The 23,375-nt window shown below is 43.7% G+C and overlaps 1 protein-coding gene across 1 annotated transcript in view; it reads right to left on the bottom strand.

The window, feature by feature from the left end:
- LOC147707750 (trypsin-like) overlaps positions 1 to 23,375 on the bottom strand; it is a 69,750-nt gene that overhangs the window by 18,294 nt on the left and 28,081 nt on the right. The window contains exons 3-5 of the mRNA XM_086925664.1: positions 21,779 to 21,947; positions 2,206 to 2,465; positions 961 to 1,097 (exon numbers count right to left, since the gene is read on the bottom strand). Coding sequence (XP_086781790.1) covers positions 961 to 1,097; positions 2,206 to 2,465; positions 21,779 to 21,947 — 566 coding nt within the window. The remainder of the gene's footprint in view (positions 1 to 960; positions 1,098 to 2,205; positions 2,466 to 21,778; positions 21,948 to 23,375) is intronic.

The raw sequence follows: 23,375 nt of genomic DNA, 5'->3' as shown, positions 1-23,375 counted from the left end.
GGCCACACATCGGCTCTGGTTAAGGGTGACCACCTGACTGGGTATTTTACCAGCAGAAAATTAATTTTAATGTCCTGGCTGTTAAGAAAATGAAGAAAATCCCCAAAAGCCAGCATGCTTTTTTGTCTGATCATTATGTACTTTAAACAGGAAGTGGCAAAAGCACTTTAAAATGTATTCTAAACTGCCTTGATTGATGGTGTCTGATAGTTAAGCTAAACAAAGGCAGATTTATATGAGCATCAGTTATATGACGCAAGATCAAATCCATTTTAGGTACCAGAGGTTTATATGATTTTGCCAGAATCACAGGATGTTGAGACAACGCCGAGTGGTAGGGTTGAGGTAGGCACAACAGCTATTAAATCACCAGGGCTCCCAGCGAGGCCCAGCGCCCACCCTCCATGCCCACCATGACTTGAATGTGAGGCCAGGAGGTGGAGGGCTCAAGTGAAAGGCACTGCTTCTGGGTTGGGTTTGCATCTTACGCATTATAGGGGCCTGGCAGGTGCTATGAAAGGCAATAGGACCCTATTGGCGGTTGACCAATGCCCTAAAAAGGCATGGGCCACAGGTGCCCTGTATGCACCAGCCCAACACCCAATGCCCAACTGCCCATATTCTCAATTTGACGCTGCTTGGAAGTCAGTAACTTTTCAATGTTTTGCAATCAGATTTTGCTGGCAAAATATCGATACGTCAGGGACAGAATCACCATTTGGAAGGGACGTCCAAAACACACCCATTCCAAATACAGATTTTGAAAACATTTCTAAACCCATTTAGTGATCTGGAAAACCTTTTCAGATTCACTAACTGGGTTTAGTACATTTGAAAAAGAGTTTTAGTATTTACCAACCCTCTTATTTACCTAATCAGAGGGTTTCGAATGCTAACACCCTTTGTACATAAGGAGCGAAGTGCTGTATTGTAACCCTGAGCAGAGACTGATGTTCTCACCTGGCAGGTGCTTTGCCCTCCCTGCATGAACCCGGCACAGATCATGTTGTTTGTGTAGTAGGCCGGATAGGCTTTCTGGCACTGTGCGTTGGAGATGATAGGCACATTCAGGCACTGGAGAACATTGGGATACACCACTGGAAGAAGAAGATGCCATCAGATGAAACAAAGTGAGGATTTGTTACTAACACTCAGTTAATGTAAGCAACATGTTGTACAAGTGAAGATTGCAAGGATTTGCACATTTCAAAAATTTTTATTTGAGGATGAATCCTTTTATAAAAAGGTTTTTGTGAGTGAATTATTTTGTTAAAGTCAGTTATTGCTCATTTTCTTTTTTTGCAAAACCTATTTTAGAAGGAATGGTCCCTCCAAACACAACCATTGCAACAGCAAGATTACACAATTATGCGAGGAGCATATCCCTGCATTTATCCAGTGGCACCTCCTCCTCTAAGGTGGAGGACCGTCACCCGAGTGCTTTGCAACAGTGCTTTGCGAAATGAAGGAAAAATAAAATGAGAATAACTCGAGGTTATTATCATTTCATTTTTTCCTCCTGCTGCAGCTTTGGGAGCGGGCGGGGCTGCTCTGGTGACAGAGGAGCAGGGGGAGGAATGGTGGCACACTGTAAGTGTTCATGGCTGTTTGAACGGCCGTCTGGCGGCTGCCAAACAGTCATATGCACTTAGCATGTTCTTCACTCAGGCTGCATTGGCGGAGATCATGCCCAGGCTCCCATTCCCTGGCTGAGCGCCATACAACGGCACTCAGACCAATCACAATGCTGCATTGCAGGATTGTGATTTGTCCAGGGGAGCCTCAGACTGGGTGCTTCCTGTTCCTTTCTGGCCAGAGGAGACGACAATGGGACAATAGAGAGGCGCGGCGAGGGAGTAAGTCTTTTTTGTACTTTTTTTACAGAAACAACTCCAATTACTAAGGTGTAAATAAAAATTATCCTAGCCCTAGTTAATCCTAAACTGTGAATATACTTTCCGCAGATCGTGGAAATAGCATCTATATTTTTGTACATTTCTTTATAAATTTTGCACAGGAGTTTATAGTCGTACAGTAGCCGAAGAAAAATATTTAGCTGCGGGGCATTAGTATGCAAATTTGCAATATTGTGTAGAGACAAACATAAAAATGACCTACGTTGCTGTTATACTGTTCTCAGGCACAGACATAATACCATGCACCTGTTTATGCATGCAAAAATAGAGGTGGACAGCGCCATTTTACCTCCATTGGTCACTGTATTTCCCCATCCAGATGTGAGGCACCAGGTACCAGCTGCTGCACAGCTGGTTGGCAGAGCAATCGGAGTGACGTACTGGTTGTACTGTGCCGGCTGAGAAAGCTTGACCAACATGATGTCGTTATTTTGGTTCTGGGTGTTGTAGTTCGGATGCTTGATGACTTTAGATACTTGTATGGCTTGTTCCCTTCCTTCAGCGACAGTCGTATCGTATTCACCAAGGTAGGCTACCAAGGTGTTAGCCCTAGCAGGGGAAAAAACATGGATGAAGATGAGAGATCCTAGACAATATCAGTGACAGGCATAGGAATGTAATAAAATGTTTTACAATGAACGTCTGTAGGCCAATCCAAAAGCATCAGCGCTTACCAATGCCAAGCACTCTTCCAGATGACACCTTTGAAAGGAGTGAACCTAAACCACTCTTAAAGAGGAGAAAACATAACCACCCCTATCACTTGTTTACCAAATGTACTATTGCCACTTCCACCAATAAAGTAAACAGCAAGCACAATCACTTTAATTCTCCCAAGATACTCAAGTGCGTTAATAAATATATATGGGTTAACTACGACCTAAAAACAAGCACACCAGCTACTTCTGAATCACCTTAATGAACAATGCTTTGAAGGATATACTGTCTCATTTCAAGCAGTTCACACTAAACAACTGAAAAGCAATGCAATATAACACAATTGTAAAATATCCTGACGGCATTGGACCTATTAAGGTAAAAAGAAGGCTGTTGTAACTGTTTCACACCGATTACTCTCTCTGGTTCTGATGTTCGACCTAGATGAGCAACCATCTGCAAATAAATCAGAAGCAACCACATTGTTCCATTTGTCTGTCCCTCCCCTTGCGAATCTATGAAAACTCTCCTTACCACAACAGACCTGGTCTGTTGTGGTCTGTTACCACAACAGACCAGAAGCAAGTCTGGGAAAGAGTCATTGGATGCTCCACATCAATTTCGATCACACAATTGAGCTATTTCTGTTTTTGAGGAATTCATGATCACTTAGCAAACGTTATATAGCTGGCCTTCTGCTTTCTGCCGTGTATGAAAGTGATCCTTTTTGGTTGCCCCCCACTTTTTGCCTGGTGATGATGGATTTTGTCTAAGTGTGCCCTGGGTTCCTGCCAAACAGGTACCCAGGGCCTATGTGCTTTCCCTAAAACTGCACTGTTGCACACCCAATTGGCAACTCTCTCGCCACATGTAAGTTCCTTGTAAAAGGTACCATAGGTAAAAGGGCCATGTGACCTGGGCTGGCCTCTAAGGGCTACAGCATATATTGTGCCACCTTTAGAGGCCCTGAACCCCGATACACACGCACAGCCATTGCAAGCTGAGTGTTTTGGTGTTCTTTGGGAGCATCATTGACCCTGGGGGAACCGTGGTTCTAACCTCAAAAATCCAACTCTCACAACCAAGTAATTACTTTAAACCGATAACTTCATTTCCTCCCATAGGATTGCATTGACTGCTTTTTTGTGGAAAATGTTCGAAATGTGAAGTTGGAAATTGTATGAGAACTTAAGTAACTGTGTGTTTACAAAAACTGACTTACTTTTTATTTAGGAAATGTCCCTGTGTTACATCTAGCCATATTACACTGAGTAGAAAAAGAAGTCTGTAAAGTAAGCTCAAAAGTAATTAAAGTAACTGAAAAGTAATTTCAACTGTTTCTGAACATTTGACCTACATGTAACTACATTCAACTGCATTCAATTGTATTATCAGAAAACTACTATTTTACTTACCTGTAGCAATAGGGCTTGGCTCTAAAAATAAAATGGAATACAGAAATATTTGTATACAAAATAGTTGGCCAGAGTTCAGTCTTTGAGTGTGTGAAATCATGTCTTGCTTGAGTGTGTAAATACATGCTTAACACTACCCTCTGATAAAGCCTTACTGCTCGACCACACTATCACAATAGAGAGTAAGGTATTATCTACTTTAACCTCCGTAAGTCTTTAGTGGATCCACTGGACTTTGTGCACACTATACCTTACTTTGGTATAGTATATAGAGAGCCAGCTTCCTACATGCAGTCACTGTCAAGGTGGAAACACTATTTTTGAAAAAGTGCTGATCTTGTGTCCAAAACCCACCCACTGCTGGCTCATGAATTCAAGTGATATTCTAAATGTAATCTTGCCACAAAACTTTGTAGGTAATATTTTCTTTTAACCTACTTGGCTGACACATCAATGTAAAGTGAAATTGCTCGAACTACTGGTAGTGGTCACACTCCTGGGAGTCACAGCAAGCTGGCATGATAGCCAGCTAAGGCCATCAGTTGATCAGTGGTTAAACGCAGTCTGACAGATCAACAGATTGAAAGGGAACTTGTCGCTAACGGCGAATCATGTCTACCCTTAAGACAACAGAGACTCTACTAGTCCGTCCACCTTTTAAACAACACGTCCATAGCAACAACAGGAAGACAAGACCGTCGTAACAAAGTTAAATTTGAGAAGTGGCCCTGATGAACATAAGTGCTATCTCCAGATATATATATATATATATATATATATATATATATATATATGAAGAAAGGTTCCTCCCCAGCCTGCTCTGCGCTCGCAGACACCGCCTCCACGCCAACAAGGAAGAGGACCGGACCAGCAAATTCAGCAAGATGGTATTTTATTTACAGATTAAAACAGAACCAGCAATACATATACATATATATATATATATATATATATATATATATATATATATATATATATATATATATATATATATATATATATATATATATATATATATATGTATATATATATATGTATATATATATATATATATATATATATATGTATATATATATATATATATATATATATATATATATATATATATATACATCCTGTATCTTGTGTAAACAAAAGAATCTTTTCTTGAGCAGTTATGATATGCCTATGCATCCACCCTGTTCATTCCTTTCTATAATCCTGCCCCTCTATGAACCCCTTCACTTTTTGTTCCTCTGCTAGGCAGTCAGCACTACCCAATCGCCTTCTTAGACCCTTTCAACAGGTGCATGGAATGTCTCTCTACTTCTCCACCTTTTGTCTCTCCTTTTCTCTGCCCCCTCCTCTGATCTGCCGCCCTCCGATGGCTTGTCTTGCATGCTTTGTCGTTAAAACGTTAATAATTGTGATGAAAAAAAGAGGCAAAGAAAAAAAAAGGATGGACAGGCAGACAGAGGTAGGCTGCCAGACTAGAAATATTGCACTCCAGGAAAGAATAGATCAAATTACAGTCTGTCTCCTCAGGCTTCTACGTTCAAAGTCTTGAACTGAGCTATTCACTGAGGTTGGATCAGTTTGTTAACTCGAGTGCTTCTTTAGAGCATTATTTTTTATATAAAATAAAATATTGCCAGCGAGCTCGGGGCCTTCGGGTGGGCTTTAGCTAAAAGACAATGGAAGGTCAAAAATACCTAGCACTTTTCTGCTGCATAATCACGCTGAAGATGTGTACAGACGTGCAGTGCATTGGTGCATATCAGAGATGGCAATATTTTACCTCCCGTCCCCATTTTCAGGCATCAATGTAGTCCCATCCTCCTTCACAGGGTTCAATTAAATTGGTGTCTTATGGCCTCTTAATAGAAAAGGTGAGGCTGTGAGAGGACGAGTGAGTGGGTTTGTATGTATTGGAGCAAGAGAGGGGAAAAATTAAAGCATGCGGGCACGTTTACAGGCCTACAGTCGAATAAATGACCAACGGAATAGGGTTAAAAGCTCTCAAGTCTAAAAGGTATCTTCTTCAGATGTAGAGCTTCTTCCTGGGGAAGATGGGCTTTAATAAACTCTGTACCTCATCACTTAGCATGACAACGGCATTCATCACAATGACTGGTTTTGGAAGCCGAAGGAAGGCCATTGCTCATATCAAATTGGATTCATAGAAGGCAATCGATCATACTTCTTAGCGGCGAGATAAGCGTTTCATGTCAAGCAGAGACAAGATGCTAAATGATGCTAAAAGGCATTGTAGGGAAACTAATCCTATATAGGGCAAAATATTTTAAGGGTTTCAATGGGGAATCGCGTATACTAAATCGTGATTTCATCCCATGCCTGTAGACTCAGGACACATTTGGGTACTTTGACCTGAAATTCTACCTGTTTTTAGATTGAGGGTTTCTCTATTGTAGTAGATGTTTTTTTTTAAGCGAAAAAATTGTGTCCCTCTGATGTGCATGTGTCAAAGTATGAAATGGGACCACGGGCTATTGCAAAATGCATCTAGATCGCCATGTCCTGTGCTTCATTTGAGACGTGGATTTCGGGGCTCGCACTTGCACTTAGAGCCAGATGTACAAAAATGAGGAATTCCAATGTCCTAATTGCGATTCTCTCTGACTGGCAATTAGGAAATCGGTATTCCTAATGTATGAAACTCTTTTGCTTTCATTAGTGATTCCTAGTGAGTCACAAGTAGGCCTATCTCATGCATCTGAATAAGGTACGTCGCAATTTGCGACCCATTAGGAATCGCAGCCATCACATGGATAGGGGCCAGCAGACCACCATGTCTGTGATTGCTTTTTGGTAAAGCAATCCTTTTTTTGTAAAAGCTACCTGTTTTCCTTGACCAGTAATCTGTGGGACCATTGCCTGCTCTTAAAAAATATTGTTTACATCCTCAAAGGGTACCCCTTTCCCCTTGCAATTGGCTTACAACCAGTGGTAAAGTAATTACTGTTTTACGGCTGGAATTCAGTTGTAAAACAGCAATACATACCATACGGACAGTGGCTTAACTAGGGGGAGCGACAGGTGGTCCCCCCTGGGTAGCACTCTTTATGGAGGCAGTGGAGGTGAGCAAGTTGTGTCTGTCGACTACCACTATTCCCTCGCCCCGAGAACAAGTTGTCTGTCATCCCTCCAGGACAAGTCGTCCGCAATCCCCCCACAGCCCCCCCCCCTTGGAACAAGCCACCCACCCCCGCTCCTACCTGCATTGGGCAGCAAACTTAGGGGCCGCCCCGGGTGGCAGTAAGTCTAGCTACGCCACTGTATACCGATTCCGTGGGCCTTATTTATGAAGGCCTTGCGTCAGTTTTGCGCCGCCGGTGCGTCACTTTTTGTGATGCACCAGCGGTGTAAAAAATGTGCCTCGTTGCGCCGTATTTAAAAAGTGACGCATCTAGGTAGATGCGTCACTTTTTAAACCCCTGCGCCACATTATACCTGCATCAGGTATAACGTATGCAGAGGGGGGCGTTCCCCCGCATAAAGCCTCATAATAGTGACGCAGTGAAATCTATGAGATTTCACTGCGTCACTTTTAGGACGCTGTTGCGTCAAAATCTTGCACCTGCCTCACAGCAGGCGTAAGACTGACGCAAGCCCTTTCACATGGGGCTTTCCCCATGTGAAAGGACGCATTGCTGGAGTTGCGTCACTTTTGTGACACACTCCAACAATGCGTCACTTTTGCGCTTACAGATACGTCAGAAATACTGACGTATCTGTAGCTCCTTGCGACATGATGCGTCATACATTAAATATGACGCATCAGGAATGTCGTAAGGAGTGCGCAGTGAAAAGTGACGCATCACTGTTTTCACGCAGCGATGCGTCACTTTTCATAAATGAGGCCCCGTATTTGTAAGGGAATCCCTAAACAAGCCTCTTCAAATGCCGAATCACAAATGCAAGATGCAAAATGGGATTCAGTAACATGTTACCGAATCACATTTTTAATATTGCACATCAGAAAAGGCATTTTTTACGGCCACAAACGGCCTCATTTGACCAGAAAAATGCTGAGTACATCTATCCGGCCCTTAACACCACCACTAATGCCAGTCAACCACATGGTGGCGGTATCTGTTTAGTTTTTGAGATGAGCACAACAACAGTGTTAAATAATTCATATACATAAACATGAATAACACCTGTAATGTCTGGTTCTTCCCCCTGCAAGTACACACTGGAGCCTGTGTAGTGATAACAGGTATTTATTGCCTTAAAGATACAAACTAATGAGCCAGGTCGCCGAGCGTCTTGCTGTGCTTAGCTCCGGTCGCCAACTCCCCATTCTCGCTTCGCGCCTTCGCTCTTTACTCCTTCTGCGCATGCGCGCGCTCCTAACGCTCCGGTCTATGGCGTGACGCGTCATCGCGTACACTCCATAGACTAGAGCGCACACCACATATCTCCCCCCTTTTAAATATAAATTGAGATAACATTCCCCCCCAGCGTGCTGGGTGTCCGGTGGACAGAGTCAGAGTCTAGGAGGGTGCAGGGAATGACCCCTCTCTACTGTCCATCCATTATAAAGTCCTTGTATCGCAAGGGCGCAGTGACAGGCCTGCCACTGCGGGTGTGTCTTACCGGCATGTTCTCTTCCACCTCATTCTCACACCGTGATTTCTCACCATCTCTCGAATCTCCTCTCTGTGTTACACTCGCTGGTGCCTCTTCTCTGTCGGTAGACTCTTGGTTGGACGCATCTATCTCATTGTCCACTTCTGCTCCTTCCCACTGGTCTACAGCATTGTACTCTGGTTGGGGCATTGCTACTTGGCAGTCCATCCGTATCTCTTCCTCCTCGGACTTGGGCCACACTATTATCTTGTTAACTCTGGCCATGCGGTCTTGGGGCCACACCTTCCCGTCGCTAAGGAGGGCCGCTCTGCCTCGTACCTCCTTGACCTGTAGGGGCTGGCTAAATTTGCTTTCGCCTTTCCTTTGCATGGTAGGGAGTTTGACCCTGACCCACTCTCCTTCTTCCAGCCCTGTTTCCTTTACATTACGTCTTTTGTCGTAGTGGGCGGCATAGATCTTCTGGGCCTTCTCCAGGTTGTGCTGCACCACTGCAGGAGACCACTTGCTGGTGATGGTCTTTTCCCTCCACACTACATTGTCCCGTGTGAATGGATGTCGGCCTCTTAGTACCTGGAAGGGGCTGTACCCCACGGCCGTGGGGGTGATCCGGTAGGCCCACAGCATGCTCATCACTTCTGTCTCCCAGTCTTTTCCCTGCGAGATAGCTGCCTGTATGGATCCCATTAACACGCGGTTAAACCGCTCCACTTGGCCGTTGCAGGCAGGATGGTACACAGCCGTGTGCCTCGACTCAATCCCGTTCCTCCTCATAAATCGGACCCATTTGTCCGATACAAATTGTGGACCATTGTCACTGAGGATAGATTTGGGTATACCCTCTCTCAAGAAGACGGACGACAGAAATTTCAGAATTGTTTCCGTTTCCATGGACTCTTGTATGTCCACTTCGGGCCATTTGGAGTACTTATCCATCATGACACATATGTATTTGTTCACTCCTCTGCTGTCCAGGATGGGCCCTAAGATGTCTATAGCCACATTCTCCCAGGGGCCTTGAGGGGTGTCGAACTTCCCCAGTGCTGGTCTAAGAGGTCGTAACACTTTGTCTGCTCCCTGGCACTGCCCACACTCCCTCACTTGTCTTTCAATTTGTGCATCCATGCCCGGCCACCAGTACATCAGCTTGACTCGTGCCTTGGTTTTCACTATGCCCAAATGACCCTCATGCAGCTGCTCCAACAGTTTGGGTATTAGGGAATCCGGGGGTACGACCCTTTCCCCTCTATACAAGAATATCCCGGAATCACTTATGGACAGTTCTTCCCTCATTTCGAAGAACCTCCTCACTCCGTCTGCAAGCACCTTTTTGTTCGGCCAGCCGGAGGTGAGGTGCCTTTTTACCTCCGTCTTCTCCACATCCAAATCATAGGCGGCCTTCCATTCCTGAGCACTGATCGTTGTCTCATGGTCTTCCATGCTGGCTACCATCTCTTCCCTGTCCTGGGCATCTTCCGGTGCCTTTTCCATGGCTGCAGCCCTGCTGAGGTAATCAGCGACCCTGTTTTGTGTCCCAGGCAGATACTCCACGTCATATGTGTAGTCCAGCAGTTTTAAAGTCATTTTAGCAATTCTTGGGGTCGCTGTATCATGGCCTGAGGAAGTCAAGACCTTCACGAGTGGCTTGTGATCCGTCTGGAGTTTAAATCTGGTGCCCCATATAAACTGGCGAAACTTGTTCATTGCCCAGGTGACCGCCAGCATCTCCTTTTCGATCACACTGTACCTCTGTTCCGTTGGGGACAGCGCTCGGGATGCGAAGCTGATCGTCTCCGTGGACCCATCTTCTCTTACTTGCGCCAAGACCGCCCCCAAGCCTTTGTCGCTCGCGTCCGTAGTCACAATGGTCTTGCCATCGGGCATGTATCCTTGCAGAGGGATGGCCTGGCTGATGCAATTCTTGACGGTGTCAAATTCTAGTTGGGCTTCCGCATCCCATTCGAATTTGGTCTTGTCCCTGGTTAGTTGCCTCATTTTGTGTGTTCGGGTGGCGAAGTGTCTCACGAATTTGCTATAATACTCGGCCATCCCCAGGAATGACCGCACTTCCTCCTTGGAGCATGGGGCCTTGGCCTTCTTGATTGCCTCCACATTCTGTACCTTCGGTGTGATGCCATGCGTCCCTATTTCGTGACCCAAGTACGTCACGGCCTGTGTCCCAATCCGGCACTTACTCCATTCCGCCGTCATGCCTTTGTTCTGCAGCACCCCTAGGACCCTATGCAGCTTTTTGTCGTGATCTCCTTTGGATGAGCCCATCACCAGGATGTCATCTTGAAAATACTGCACCCCTGAAATGTCCTTGAACAATCTGTGCATCAGCTTCTGAAACACAGCCGCAGCGGAAGCTAGGCCAAAGGGCATTCTCCTGAATTGGTAGCACCCAAAGGGTGTAATGAAGGCCGTGTACTTCCTGCTCGCCGGGTGCAGCTCTATCTGGTAGTACGCTGACGTGAGGTCTATGGTGGTGAAATGAGTGACACCTTTTGTTTTCGCCAGCATCTCCTCGATTCTGGGGAGTGGGAACCTCTCCACGATGAGATTTTTATTGAGTTCACGAAGGTCCACACAGAGGCGGACCTTGCCGTTAGGTTTCTTGACCACCACCAAGGGTGAGAGCCATTCCGCACTGTCCACCGGCTCTATAATGCCCTGCTCTTCCAGTCTCATCAATTCTTCTTGTACCAATTCACTCGTGGAAATGGGAATGTTCCGGACCTTGTGCACCACTGGTACTGCTCCTTCTTTGAGGACTATCTTGTGCACGAATTTGTCCAGTTTGCCCACTGTGCCCTCGAAGACTTTCGGGTATGCTGATCTCCAATCTTCGTCTTTGTGGAGGGGCCACTCATCCGTCAACAGTATCTGTTCCTTCCCCCCAGGGTTGAGGATGATGCCCAGGTCCCCAGCGTCTCTCCATCCCAGCACAGATGGGCCTTTTTCCGCCACATACAGGGTGCACGTGGCCGTCCTTCCTCTGAATTCAAATTCGAAGTCCCGGCACCCCACCAGGGGAATGGCGTTCTCCGTGTACGATATGGGCCTGATGTCCGGAGGCCATAAGTCTGGCCCTACAACCGGAGCGAAATCTTCTTCCCAGATGGACTTTTGCACGATGGTCCAGGGGGATCCTGAGTCCACCGCCACATGTACTTTCACCCCTCCAATGAGCATGTCCGTGCGGGGCTTATCACTTCGCTTCCCTGCCACCTCCAGCACTTGGTCCTCGATGCACAGCACCAAATCACTCTCGTCCAGATCATCTTCTCCGCTCACGTCTACGGTGGCTGCTTCTACACACTTGACGGAGGATTTCGACCCTTTCTTCCGACATACCTTTTCAAAATGCCCGGTCAAACCACAGAACGCGCACCTGGCGCGGAACGCGGGACATCTTTGGTCCTGGGCCGTGTGCGCCGTGCTGCCACACCTGTAGCACGCAAATTTACTGCCGGGGCTGGGGCGACTCGTCTGCTTACCCGTTCCTCTGGTGTCTTTCCTCATGTCTCCATACCTGCCCTTGGGATTGCTGGAGTGAGGTACCTCGTCAATCTTGTAGATCATTTGCCTTGGCACGCTCTCCCGTTTTGCTGCATCTGCTCCTCGCTTGGACATTTCTGCTTTCTTGACCATCGCCACCACTTCCTTGAGAGACGTTTCATTCATAGCCCATAATTTGTCTTGGACAGCTCTGCTGGTCGTGTGCATCACGATCTGATCTTTTATGTATTCGTCTTGGAGAACACCATACTGACACGTGATGGCCAAGCGTCGTAGGGCTGCCACATAATCATCAACGGATTCGCCTACCTCTTGTTTTCTCTGCTGAAAGTTGTAGCGATCTATGGAGACGCACACTGCTGGACGGTAGTGGCTGTCCAAGTCATCGAGTGCATTCTTGAAGACGTCTGTCTCTGTTGCACCCCTCTCCTTGGGTACAAGATTCTGGAATACCCTCACCCCTTCTGGGCCTAAATTATGAAGCAACAATCTCTTCCTTCTTGCCGGGGTGTATTCCGCTTCACCCTCATCTTCCAGAGCTTCAATGTAGTTTAGAAAGTATTCTTTCCAGTCCTCCCATTTTAACTGCGGCTCACCCGGTCTGGGTAGGAATGGTACTGGTGCCATCAAGGCTGAGGCTTGGTTTGCCATTTTTGCTTCACCTCTGGGGTTTGCCTCCTGGGCACCGAGCTGGTTGGACCCCCTGGATGCTCCTGCACTCCCTGCTGCGTCCCCTTGACTCCTGGGACTGCCTGGGGTACTATCCCTTATGGGCGGCGTGAGGTTATCTTCCTGTGTCTCTTCTTCTGACTTGGGGGTGATGCCCTTGGTTGCCAGGGTGCTGGCTGTGAGTTCTGTACTTTGGGCAGCACTGACCTGGTGGTTTACGCTGTTTCCCGGTCTTTCTCGTGGTTTCTGCGCTGCTGCCACGCCCTGTGCTCGTGCTGGTTGTTGTCCTGTCCCTCTGGCTGATGTGGGACTGTTAGGAGGATGTAGATCCAGTTCTGTGTGCACGGTGATGTTCTAGGTGCCAGCCTCGTCGCCAATGTAATGTCTGGTTCTTCCCCCTGCAAGTACACACTGGAGCCTGTGTAGTGATAACAGGTATTTATTGCCTTAAAGATACAAACTAATGAGCCAGGTCGCCGAGCGTCTTGCTGTGCTTAGCTCCGGTCGCCAACTCCCCATTCTCGCTTCGCGCCTTCGCTCTTTACTCCTTCTGCGCATGTGCGCGCTCCTAACGCTCCGGTCTATGGCGTGACGCGTCATCGCGTACACTCCATAGACTAGAGCGCACACCACAACACCTGCCAACCAAGCCATTCTTATTGCTTTGTGTGGCCTGGAATAGTCTCAATTGCCAGACTTGTGCGGTGGTGTGGTGTGCAACGGTAAGTAGTTGTGTTAGTACTGTCATTGGCGGTGCTGGTAGGAGCAAAGGGTGGTGCAAGCTGCGAGTGCCTCTTTAGAAGGGCCTTGACGCTTACTTTTTAATAAATTGAGCACTGCTCGTGCGTGCTTAATGTATGTTATCCCTGCAGGGTCACGGTCTATTACAACATATTGAGGAAACTTTCATATTGTCAGTTTGAGTTTCGTTTGGTCTGCTCAGTAGGTGCGTACTGCCTAGGGGAGATACCACGCTGTGTGCTGCACACACTGAGAGCTGTGGTCACGCAGCGGCACATGATTCTCATGAGTGCGGTCTGTTCTCCTACTTTAGGGTCAGAGAAAGTGGCAGACATAAGTTGTAGATCAAATAAAAACCTCATAGACTTGTGATGATGTGCACGGTCTAGTAGTTGGTATGGGAGGAGTTACGGGGTTGGAGGAAGAGGAGAGGCAGAGACAGGAAAGGGGCAGTTAGTGTAGGGACAGGGAACTGAGCAGAAGGAAGAATAAAGCTCCTTAAATATCCATAACTGGTGTTTGTCATTATTGTACTTAAGACATGACAAGACTGATACGACGTGTGATGCTATTACATTTTTGAAATTTGCGAGTCACATCGTAGTCTACTGAAACAAATTTATTTATACCCTCTTATTTTTCTCCAAATGGGAAAAAAAATTCCAGGAGGCAAAAATGGTTTCCATGAGCCTGCAAAAAGGAGTGTTTGCGGCACTTACCCCCCAATATCAGCACCTCAAACAGGTCCTTGTGAGCATCACCGGAGTAAGGCTATTGTTGGGAGAAAGGAGTACTCGTTTTTTGGAGAGTTTTATATAGCGCAAAGTCGACTTGAGAAATTGGGTATCACCCGCTTTATATGAGCACCAATTTCTTTACAGATGGACACATTCATTTTTGTTATCCACGGGAAGATTAAATGATTTGCCCAAAATCACAGGATTGATGCCGATTGTTGCGCCGTTGCCGAGACTCAAAATCGGTTCCCCAGCTTCGAGGTCCACAGCTGTAAGGCTAAAACCCTCTCTCTTTTCATGGGGAGGAATATGTGTGCTGCCACAACATTCTTGCCCTCCATGCAGATGTAAACATTTTATGTATGTACCTAGCTTCCCGAGGTGGAACTTTCAGGACTACACACATGACATTGTATTACTATTAGAGTATCGTAGATAACTAGATAGTTAATAGTGTTTTTCTATGGCAGCAGCACAGATGGGTGGAGGGCAGTCATTAATCGAAATTGATATTTTTGTCTGGTTGGCAGTGCATTCAGAAGCCAGACCTATTGGCATTGCCAGTGCTAATTGAGTAATGCCCTGCTTGTTTTTCTGAACGTGCCGCCATAGTGCCTGAATCCTCCCGCAGCCCTTGAAGCTTACCGAGGGCGAGGACAGGGACAACACAACAGTTTCCAACGTGCCAAGCAGCGCGCCGGACAGGAACGTCATCGCACGCGCCAGGAGGCGCATAAGGGGCGGTTAGGGCTCCCGCAGCGCGGGACGTGGGCGGGCATGCCGGGGCGAATCCCGGGCCAAGGGCGGGCCCCTCTGCGCTCATCAGCGGCTGGAGGCGGCTGGGCTGGGTCACCCCCTTTGTCATATATCGGTAAGGAGAATTATTGAAAATAGTTATATATTTCTATTTGATTTTTTCACAAAATAAAATGGGCAAGAGAAAACAACCGCAGTATAAGGAGAAACCCCAACCTGCCAATACACCCATAACTAAATATCTAAAGAAAGACAGCAGTGGGGATGATTGATAGTGAGATTGTTTTGGTGAAAGAACAGTCGGCAGCAAAAAAACTGCATTAGACGTCGCCTTAAAGGCAAAAGATCCTGAGGACAAGCAAGACACGCTTACACCTGAAATATCTGTGACGGTACTGGAATCGGAGATAGTACAATCAGATAATAATGTAAGCAGGGGGGTGGCGCCAAGCAGAAGAGACAACCCTTGGGGGAACAACCTTTACAACGCAACTTTTACAACGCACTACCATTACAACTAAACTTTTACAACGCAACATCCATTACAACGCATGCCATTACAACGCAACCATTACAACGCATGACACTACTAGGCATACCACTACAACGCATGTCATTACAACGCAGTCATTACAACGCATACCATTACAACGTATAGTACCCTTACACTATCCAACACTTACCCTACTTTTGCCCCCCCTGAAGTTAGAATAGTAATTTTTACCCCTACACTATCTAACACTTACCCTACCGTTGCACCCCCTGGAGTTAGAATAGTAATTTTTACCCCTACACTATCCAACACTTACCCTACTGTTGCACCCCCCCTGGAGTTAGAATAGTAATTTTTACCCCTACACTATCCAATACTTACCATGTATGCAATGTAATGTTATGCGTTGTAATGGTATGCGTTGTAAAGGTAGTATGCGTTGTAATGGAATGCGTTGTAAAGGTAGTTTTAAAAAAATCGTTGTAATGGCATGCGTTGTAATAGAATGCGTTGTAATGGATGTTGCGTTGTAAAAAATGCGTTGTAAAGGTATGCGTTGTCAAAGTATGCGTGGTAACATTATACATCCCAACCCTTGTGTTTTAACAGCATCCATGGAGATAACGGAGTCGAGAGATAGTTCAACATTAATTTCACCATCTGCAAAAAAAAGTCAAGCAACTGACCAGAATGAAGAATAGTACAGAAGAGGCCGCCACAATAAAATCCAGTGTAAAACAAAAGGCAAAGAAAGGTGGGAAATAAGCGGGAACATCAAAAAGAGAGACCTCTGCCACGGACAGTCAACCCTGGATGGTTAATCTCAAGACATTATTTTAAAAAGTGCATTCTAAATTGGATTGTATGGAACGACGTTTTATGTCTGAACTTAAGCTTGTTCAAAATGAAATAACTTCTTTAACTAGTTTGGTCATTGACCTCCTTGTATCTAAAAACTTGTGTAAATTAAGCACAGACATGAACATACAATCTAGGTTGATGGATGTTGGTGGAAATAAAGTCATTTGTGAAAGTAAGCTAGCAAATGACTCTACAAAGCCTGTTATAGAGGGTCGTATGTTGCCCACTCAAAGTCAAAAGCCGCCCATAGTAAATCGAACGGGTCCTAATATAGCGAAAGAAGCGAACAGAGCAGGGCTAATAGACAGGCCCAATAATCATGAGTATACTACTGAGAACACTATAGATGAGCCCTTACACCTACCCCCCCAGGCAACACCTTATGTTATTGTGCTTAAAAATGTCCTGAGTTTACAAAACAAGCTTTTTGAACCATATGGGAAACTCAAGAACCAGGTGATTTATTGGTAAAATGTTAATACGAACATTGACACTACAGTCTTATATCACAATATTATAATGCTGAGGAGAGTGAGTTGGGTTGGAAAGTCCAGGAAACACACTATGGGAGATTGAGTGGTGGTGAAATTTCGCAGTAGTAAACTGGTATAAGCCCTTTTAGAGATTTTGATGAACAACAACAAAGAAGTTAATTTTGTGAGGACTGAAAATATAACTGCTGTCCCGTTAGGATATTTTTACAGGCCAAACGAGGTTCACCAACATATCCACAGGACTAACCCGTATAAGCCACCTTTTAATATTCCCATACCTAACTGGTTTGAACCATTCAGCTCATGTAGTGAAATCGATTGACATAAGTAAAATGATGAGTGTGATGGGGAGAGAACTATGGATGATATTTCTTTCAGATGTAGGAGAGACGGTAACGAAAGAGTAAATAGATCGACTGATAATACTAGCATGCAATTACCGTGCAAGGACTGTAGTAATCTGAGAGAGTATGGACCAGGTAAAAGGCTATATCCCTATGTTAAAATGAGTGCTTGTGGCACGCACCCTCAAGTATCTGGTAGGCATCACCACGAAAATCCTGGTAATACCAGCAATACGGAGGTCAGCGAGAAGGAAAACAGGGCCATACAAAGTACAGTTTATAATGACTATACATCACCGATTATTACAACTTGGAATATAGCAGGTATTAAGAACAAGATATATACTGAAATATGGCTTAAATCCTTAGAAATGTTTAGCATAATCATGATCCATGAAACATGGAACGTGGAACCCTTTTATATAAATGGTTTTATAGTAATTTGCACTAATGCTAAACCATCTAGGTGAGGGAGAGCTAAAGGTGGTTTAGCAACATTGGTAAAGCTGTTAATACCAATTCACAATTTTATCAGTTGATAAACCTTTATTCAGAAAGGAAACAAATAATTATTTTGATTAACTTTTATAATAATGTTTTTGATGGTACCAAGTCAAGGGTGATCAATGATTTAGAGGTTGATTTAGAGATTTTTGTGAGAGATCTCGTTGGGTCATACATAATTTTGTGGGGGAAGATTTTAATTCTGAAACTTGCGGTATTCCGATAGGAGAACAATGTGGATTTATTGATTGTTTTGAGGATCGGATATCTGATTTTCCTCATGAGCCATACGGAGAAGCTATAAATACTATAACCTCTAAATATAACTTAATAGTTCTAGAACCTGAAAACGCACAGGGTGATAATGCTATTCCAACCTTTGTAGGCGAGAGAGGTGCGTCAAATATAGATCATTTTATTATACCAGCAAATTGTAAAATCCTGGTTGAGAAAATTATAATTAGTGAAAATCTGTTACCCATCACCCTCTTAATTTTTTAAAAATAAGAATTGGTTTGGGTCACCAACAGAGGAGTAAACCCATACAATCAGATATAGCACTACAAGGAAATAATGGAGTATCGATTAAATGGGCCGGTGTAGATCCAATGCTATTTCTGGAAAATATAAAAAGGAAAATTCAAAAGGATATTGAGATCTGTCTAAATAACCCCACTTCAGATCTCCATATCGTAAAAGTCTTTCGCAGTATTACATCTGAAATAGCAAATGATCTAACTAGTAAAAAAAAGAAAAAACCCTGTGAAAATACTCCTAGATGGTTTAACGAAAAATGTACAAAGTTAAAAAAGACTTTAAAAATGTCTCTTAAGGCTAAACCTAGCATTTGTAGTAAAATAAGACTACTGAGGACAGAATATAAAATAGCTCTAAATTATAGGAAAAGTGAAATCCGAGAGGACGCTTGGGCGAGTCTCGTCCAGGCTGCTGAAAGTTGTAACGCAGGTTTATTTTGGCATACTATCGATTATCCTTATTTTAAAGATATTTGTACACCGAAGATTGTAATTGCAGTCCCCCCGCAGGAATGGATTGCATATTTTGAGTTGATTTTTAATCCTGGTGCATGTAAAGCCACTCCAATGCAAAATAGTACCATATGTTAGTAGAAACTATAAACTCTGTACCCATTTCATCGCCAGAAATTAAATTAGCCCTCTCAAAGAGGGCCAGCGGCAAAGCGGCTGGTCCGGATGGCGTACCAGATGACGGCTTTAAAAGTAATATTGAATTCTGGACCCCGATATTAGGGAATGTTCTAACTGCTGCTATGGGAGGAGTTATATTGGCATTATGGTCACTAAGCATTATTGTGCCAATCTTCAAAAAGGGAGATAGAGGAAAGGCTAACTGTTACCGCCCTATATCCCTTCTGGACTCTACTTTAAAATTAATGGGTAGGATTCTTTTAGGGAGATTAGAAGACTGGGTGGACGAGAATAACATTCTCTCAGAAGCCCAGTTTGGGTTCAGAAGAGGTATGGGGAGCAGTGCCTAAATTTGGATCTCCTTATTGGAAAGTACATGCTGGCGAAGGAGGGGGCTCTTCACCTATGCTTTGTGGACCTTACAAGTGCGTTCGACATTGTTAATCATGCAAAGTTGTGGTAAACTTTAAAAGAGATAGGAGCACCAAACAAAATTATTTTATTCCTATCTCAAATCTATAACTCCTTAACTTCTAGAGTTGCTTTGGGAACAAAGGAGAATGTACACAGGATTTTATGGTTACTAGAGGTGCACGCCAAGGATGTGTAATGGCTCCACTGTTGTTCTCCTTATATATCAATAATGTGGACTCCTTTTTGCAAAAACAGAAAGCTGATTGCCCAAAAGTAGGAAGTCGTACTACCCCAGTACTACTCTACGCGGATGACGCTGTCCTCCTGTCGAGGACAGCAAATGGTCTACAATGTCTAATTGAGAAGTTCTTCCAGCACATGATAAAAAAGGACTTGCAATTAAACCATACTAAAACTTTTGTTATGACATGTGGTAAGACCAGACTTAAGAGTAGACAACACAACATGGGGGGAGTGGTTATAGGCAGAGTGCCAAACTTTGTCTACTTGGGCCTTCGTTTTAATAGTAGGGGCAGTTGGAGACCACATATTGATACTAGTAATTTGACATTTTTAAGAGTAGTCGAGGGAATTTTTAGATTCTCCTCCAAAATGGGAAACAAGCCAGTTAGGGAGATACTTACGTTGTTCAGAACTAAGTGTGTGACTGGGGCCTGCTACGGTGCAGAAATATGAGGAAGAGTAAGTACTGACTCCCTAAACACAAGAAAAAGAGTTTCTGAAAAGACTTTTGACAGTACCAAGCTTCACAGCCAATTATGTAAAACATAGAGAACTGGCCGTACCATGCATAAATGATACTATTAGAATAGCTGGTCTCATTTTTTGGCGAAGGCTGTGGGCAAAGGATGAGGCAAAACTTGCAACAGATATAATAAAAGATTGCCTGGTCCTTGATATTTGGAAAAAAATCCCATGGCTTGAGTACATCCATAATTTATTGATGGATTGCAAGATAGATTTCAACAAAGGGGACCTAATATCGATACAAGGCATTAGCAAAATTGATCTCACGCAGAGATATGTCTCACTTATGGACTGTGCTAGAAGTGTTGAAGACAAACATAAATGTAGCGTTACTGCTTATTGTCAAATTGCCCCTGTTCCGGGTTTACAAAGTTACCTAAAAATGATTGTTAATGCCCAGCACAGATTCTATTAGACGAGACTGAGGTTTGGTACTGTACATTACCTTGTAGCATTTCGTGACAGGGAAAAAGGTTTCCATAAGCTACCGAATTGCCTGTGTAACGGGAAAACTGCCCAGTCCACACTACATTTTATATTCTTTTGTAGTCTGTATAGTGTTATAAGGAAATTAATTTTAAGACCCCTTTTTCTTGCCAATAGATTGTATAATTATAAAAATGATTTTAATTATTTATGTGCTTTGGATAATATGAAGATTATTTGCACTGTTGTACATTTTATTGTACACGCATAAGGAGAAGAAAGAAATTGGCGTACTTAGACGTATTATCATACGAAAATATTGATGACGATAATTAGAGTTGTTCCAACAAAAGTGTAGAATTGGAATTTATAGCGATTTTAATTATATGCAATTTTTTGCACAATTATGCATCTATGTTGCACAAGGTGTTCTACTGTATAATATTTTTACATTATTGTGTAAATCTAAAATATGTCATTAGTTTGAAAGTAATTATGGAATGTAGGCCTCTATAAATTTCCTTGACTAATGTATGGTATATAGTAAGAAATATAGTAAAGAAATGTGTCTGAATTTTTAAAATTTTGTATATTGTGTCTTGGATGAATTTAATTATGGTTTGTTTTATAATGCTTTTATGGATGTATATTTTACTCTGAAAAAGCTGTTTTGAATTGAATTGGATTGAATTGAATTGAGTAATAAGTTTAGAAGTGCAGTTAATGAGGTCAAACTCTAGCAAGTTTTGAAAACTTCCCACAAGGGGACATACTACAGAAATATCCCAATGGTGCAACAGGCCCGTTTTTACACGCCCTGTGCATTTCTGTATTACAGAGAGGTGCACAAGAGTCTGTACTCATTTTGTAGTACCAATACAGTGAACGGAAATGCTAAGCATGAACACCTGAAGAGATACTCCTGCATCTGAGTTAGCAAACATCTTTGCCTCGCGCCAGTGCCGTATTACAGACAAAAACGCAAGAGTGGAAGATTCCCAAGAAGTACTCTAACAGCACAAACAAGAAGTGTGCACATTTGGTGTGCTCTGCACAAGTACCTTTTGGTAGAGGGCACAGAAGGCCCAGCATGTACCTTGTTCTTATCATGAATTGACATTGCTTTAAATGGTATTTTTTTCTGCATTTATTCACCAATAGACATTCTTTTTCCTTGAAGTACAATCCCAACAGAAGTGTTTCAGAGGTAAATGAGTAATGGCATCATTCCCTTGCTCGGATCATGTACCCATCTGTATATTTCAACAACTGATCTATTGTGTGGAAGAAGAAAAAACTCACGGCTGATAGCAATGGGCAGCTGATACGATCCAGTACTGATTGATCAGAGACCCTCCGCACCAGCGACCTCCATTGCATGTGAAGTAGACCTGCCAGGGAGCACTGTTTCGGGCACAGTTGTAGCCGTTGACTACATCATTTATATCTTCAACCTTTGTCGGGTAGGCAGCTGCAAGAGAGGATTCAGGAGAAACTTGAAGAGGTGTAGGTCAGATGTTCTCACCGTTATGGAATCAGATACCTAGTACATACAGTAGTGACCATTAGGTTAGTCATCTATCCTAGACAAAGTAGTGATAATACGCTACCCTTAACAGCTAACTTTTGTGAAGTATTATCTATACTTTGGGCTATGTATTTCTGACTTCTTATATTCATAGATAACTTTAACATCTTGTGTGGGAACCTAGGAATATCATCTGAAGTGAATAAAGACAACACATGAGCTGACATATTTGAGGAAAACTAATGAGTCGCCATAATGTTACCCCTATTTGTTGTGAATTTTGTTTAGAACAACTAGAAATCTGGTTGACCCTTTTACAGCGGGACTTATGGCGCACCATCAACTTTGGTTCACAAAACAGAGAATCATCACTGATTAAATGAGGACGAACCGTTGCCTTTGTATATATTGTGTTTTTGTCACATTGTCACTTTGCGTCCTTAACTGTATTCACCCACTTGTCACTTGTGCCGTCACTCTTTGCTTCACTAACACATAGTGCACAAAGCCCCCTTAGGTTGCCACCGCATTTTATGCCTACAGTGTTGCTTTATCTGTCCTGTATGAAATGTGTTCTTAAATATATGATGCCACATGCACTTTCGAAAAACTGAAATCCAAAGTCTCTCTTCCTTTTTTCCATGTTCTCGTAATGTTTTGTGCATATATATATATATATATATATATATATATATATATATATATATATATGTATGTATGTATATATGTATATATATATATATATATATATATATATAGATATTACCTACTGGCGATAGCCAGTAGGTATATATAGTTAGGATTTTTTTCCTATGGGACTTTTGAAAATTCTATGTCTAATAACTTTGGCGTTTGTGGACGGAATCGGCTGAAATTTTCAGGAAAATGGCACATTTTGTTTCTGAGCAGCTCCTGAAAATTTGGGGGGGGTTCGTCAAGGGGGGGCCGAGAAAAAAGGGGGGTCCCAAAACGCGTTTTTCCCATGTTAATTTCCATAGGGCGGTTGGACTCACTTTTAGCCCGAACGGCTGAATGGATTTCCACGAAACTTGGCAAAATTGTAGGGACTGTTAGCCCGATGTGCCTTTGCTAGGTCTCAATATATGTGCTTCAGTGGATTTTGAGAAATTAACGTTTAAATCAAGATATATATCTGTAACAGCGCTCCGGGCAGCTATCCGGTTAGCGAACCTTTCGCGTATCGGAACTTTGCAAAGCGAAGCTGATTGGCTCTCCGGTGTCTGTCAACATTCTAAACAGTCCGGTGCGGCCGCCATCTTGTCTCTCGGTAGGATCGAGAGACAAGAGGAGGCCAAAACAAAGGGGGAAATGAAGGAAAGGGGGCAAGGTAGACCCCTCCTGACCCCCTAG

Source organism: Lissotriton vulgaris, chromosome 6, assembly GCF_964263255.1.
Source record: "Lissotriton vulgaris chromosome 6, aLisVul1.2, whole genome shotgun sequence".
Lineage (NCBI taxonomy): Eukaryota > Metazoa > Chordata > Amphibia > Caudata > Salamandridae > Lissotriton > Lissotriton vulgaris.
Note: the sequence above shows the minus strand (reverse complement) of the source record. Positions and strands in the feature narration are given on the sequence as shown.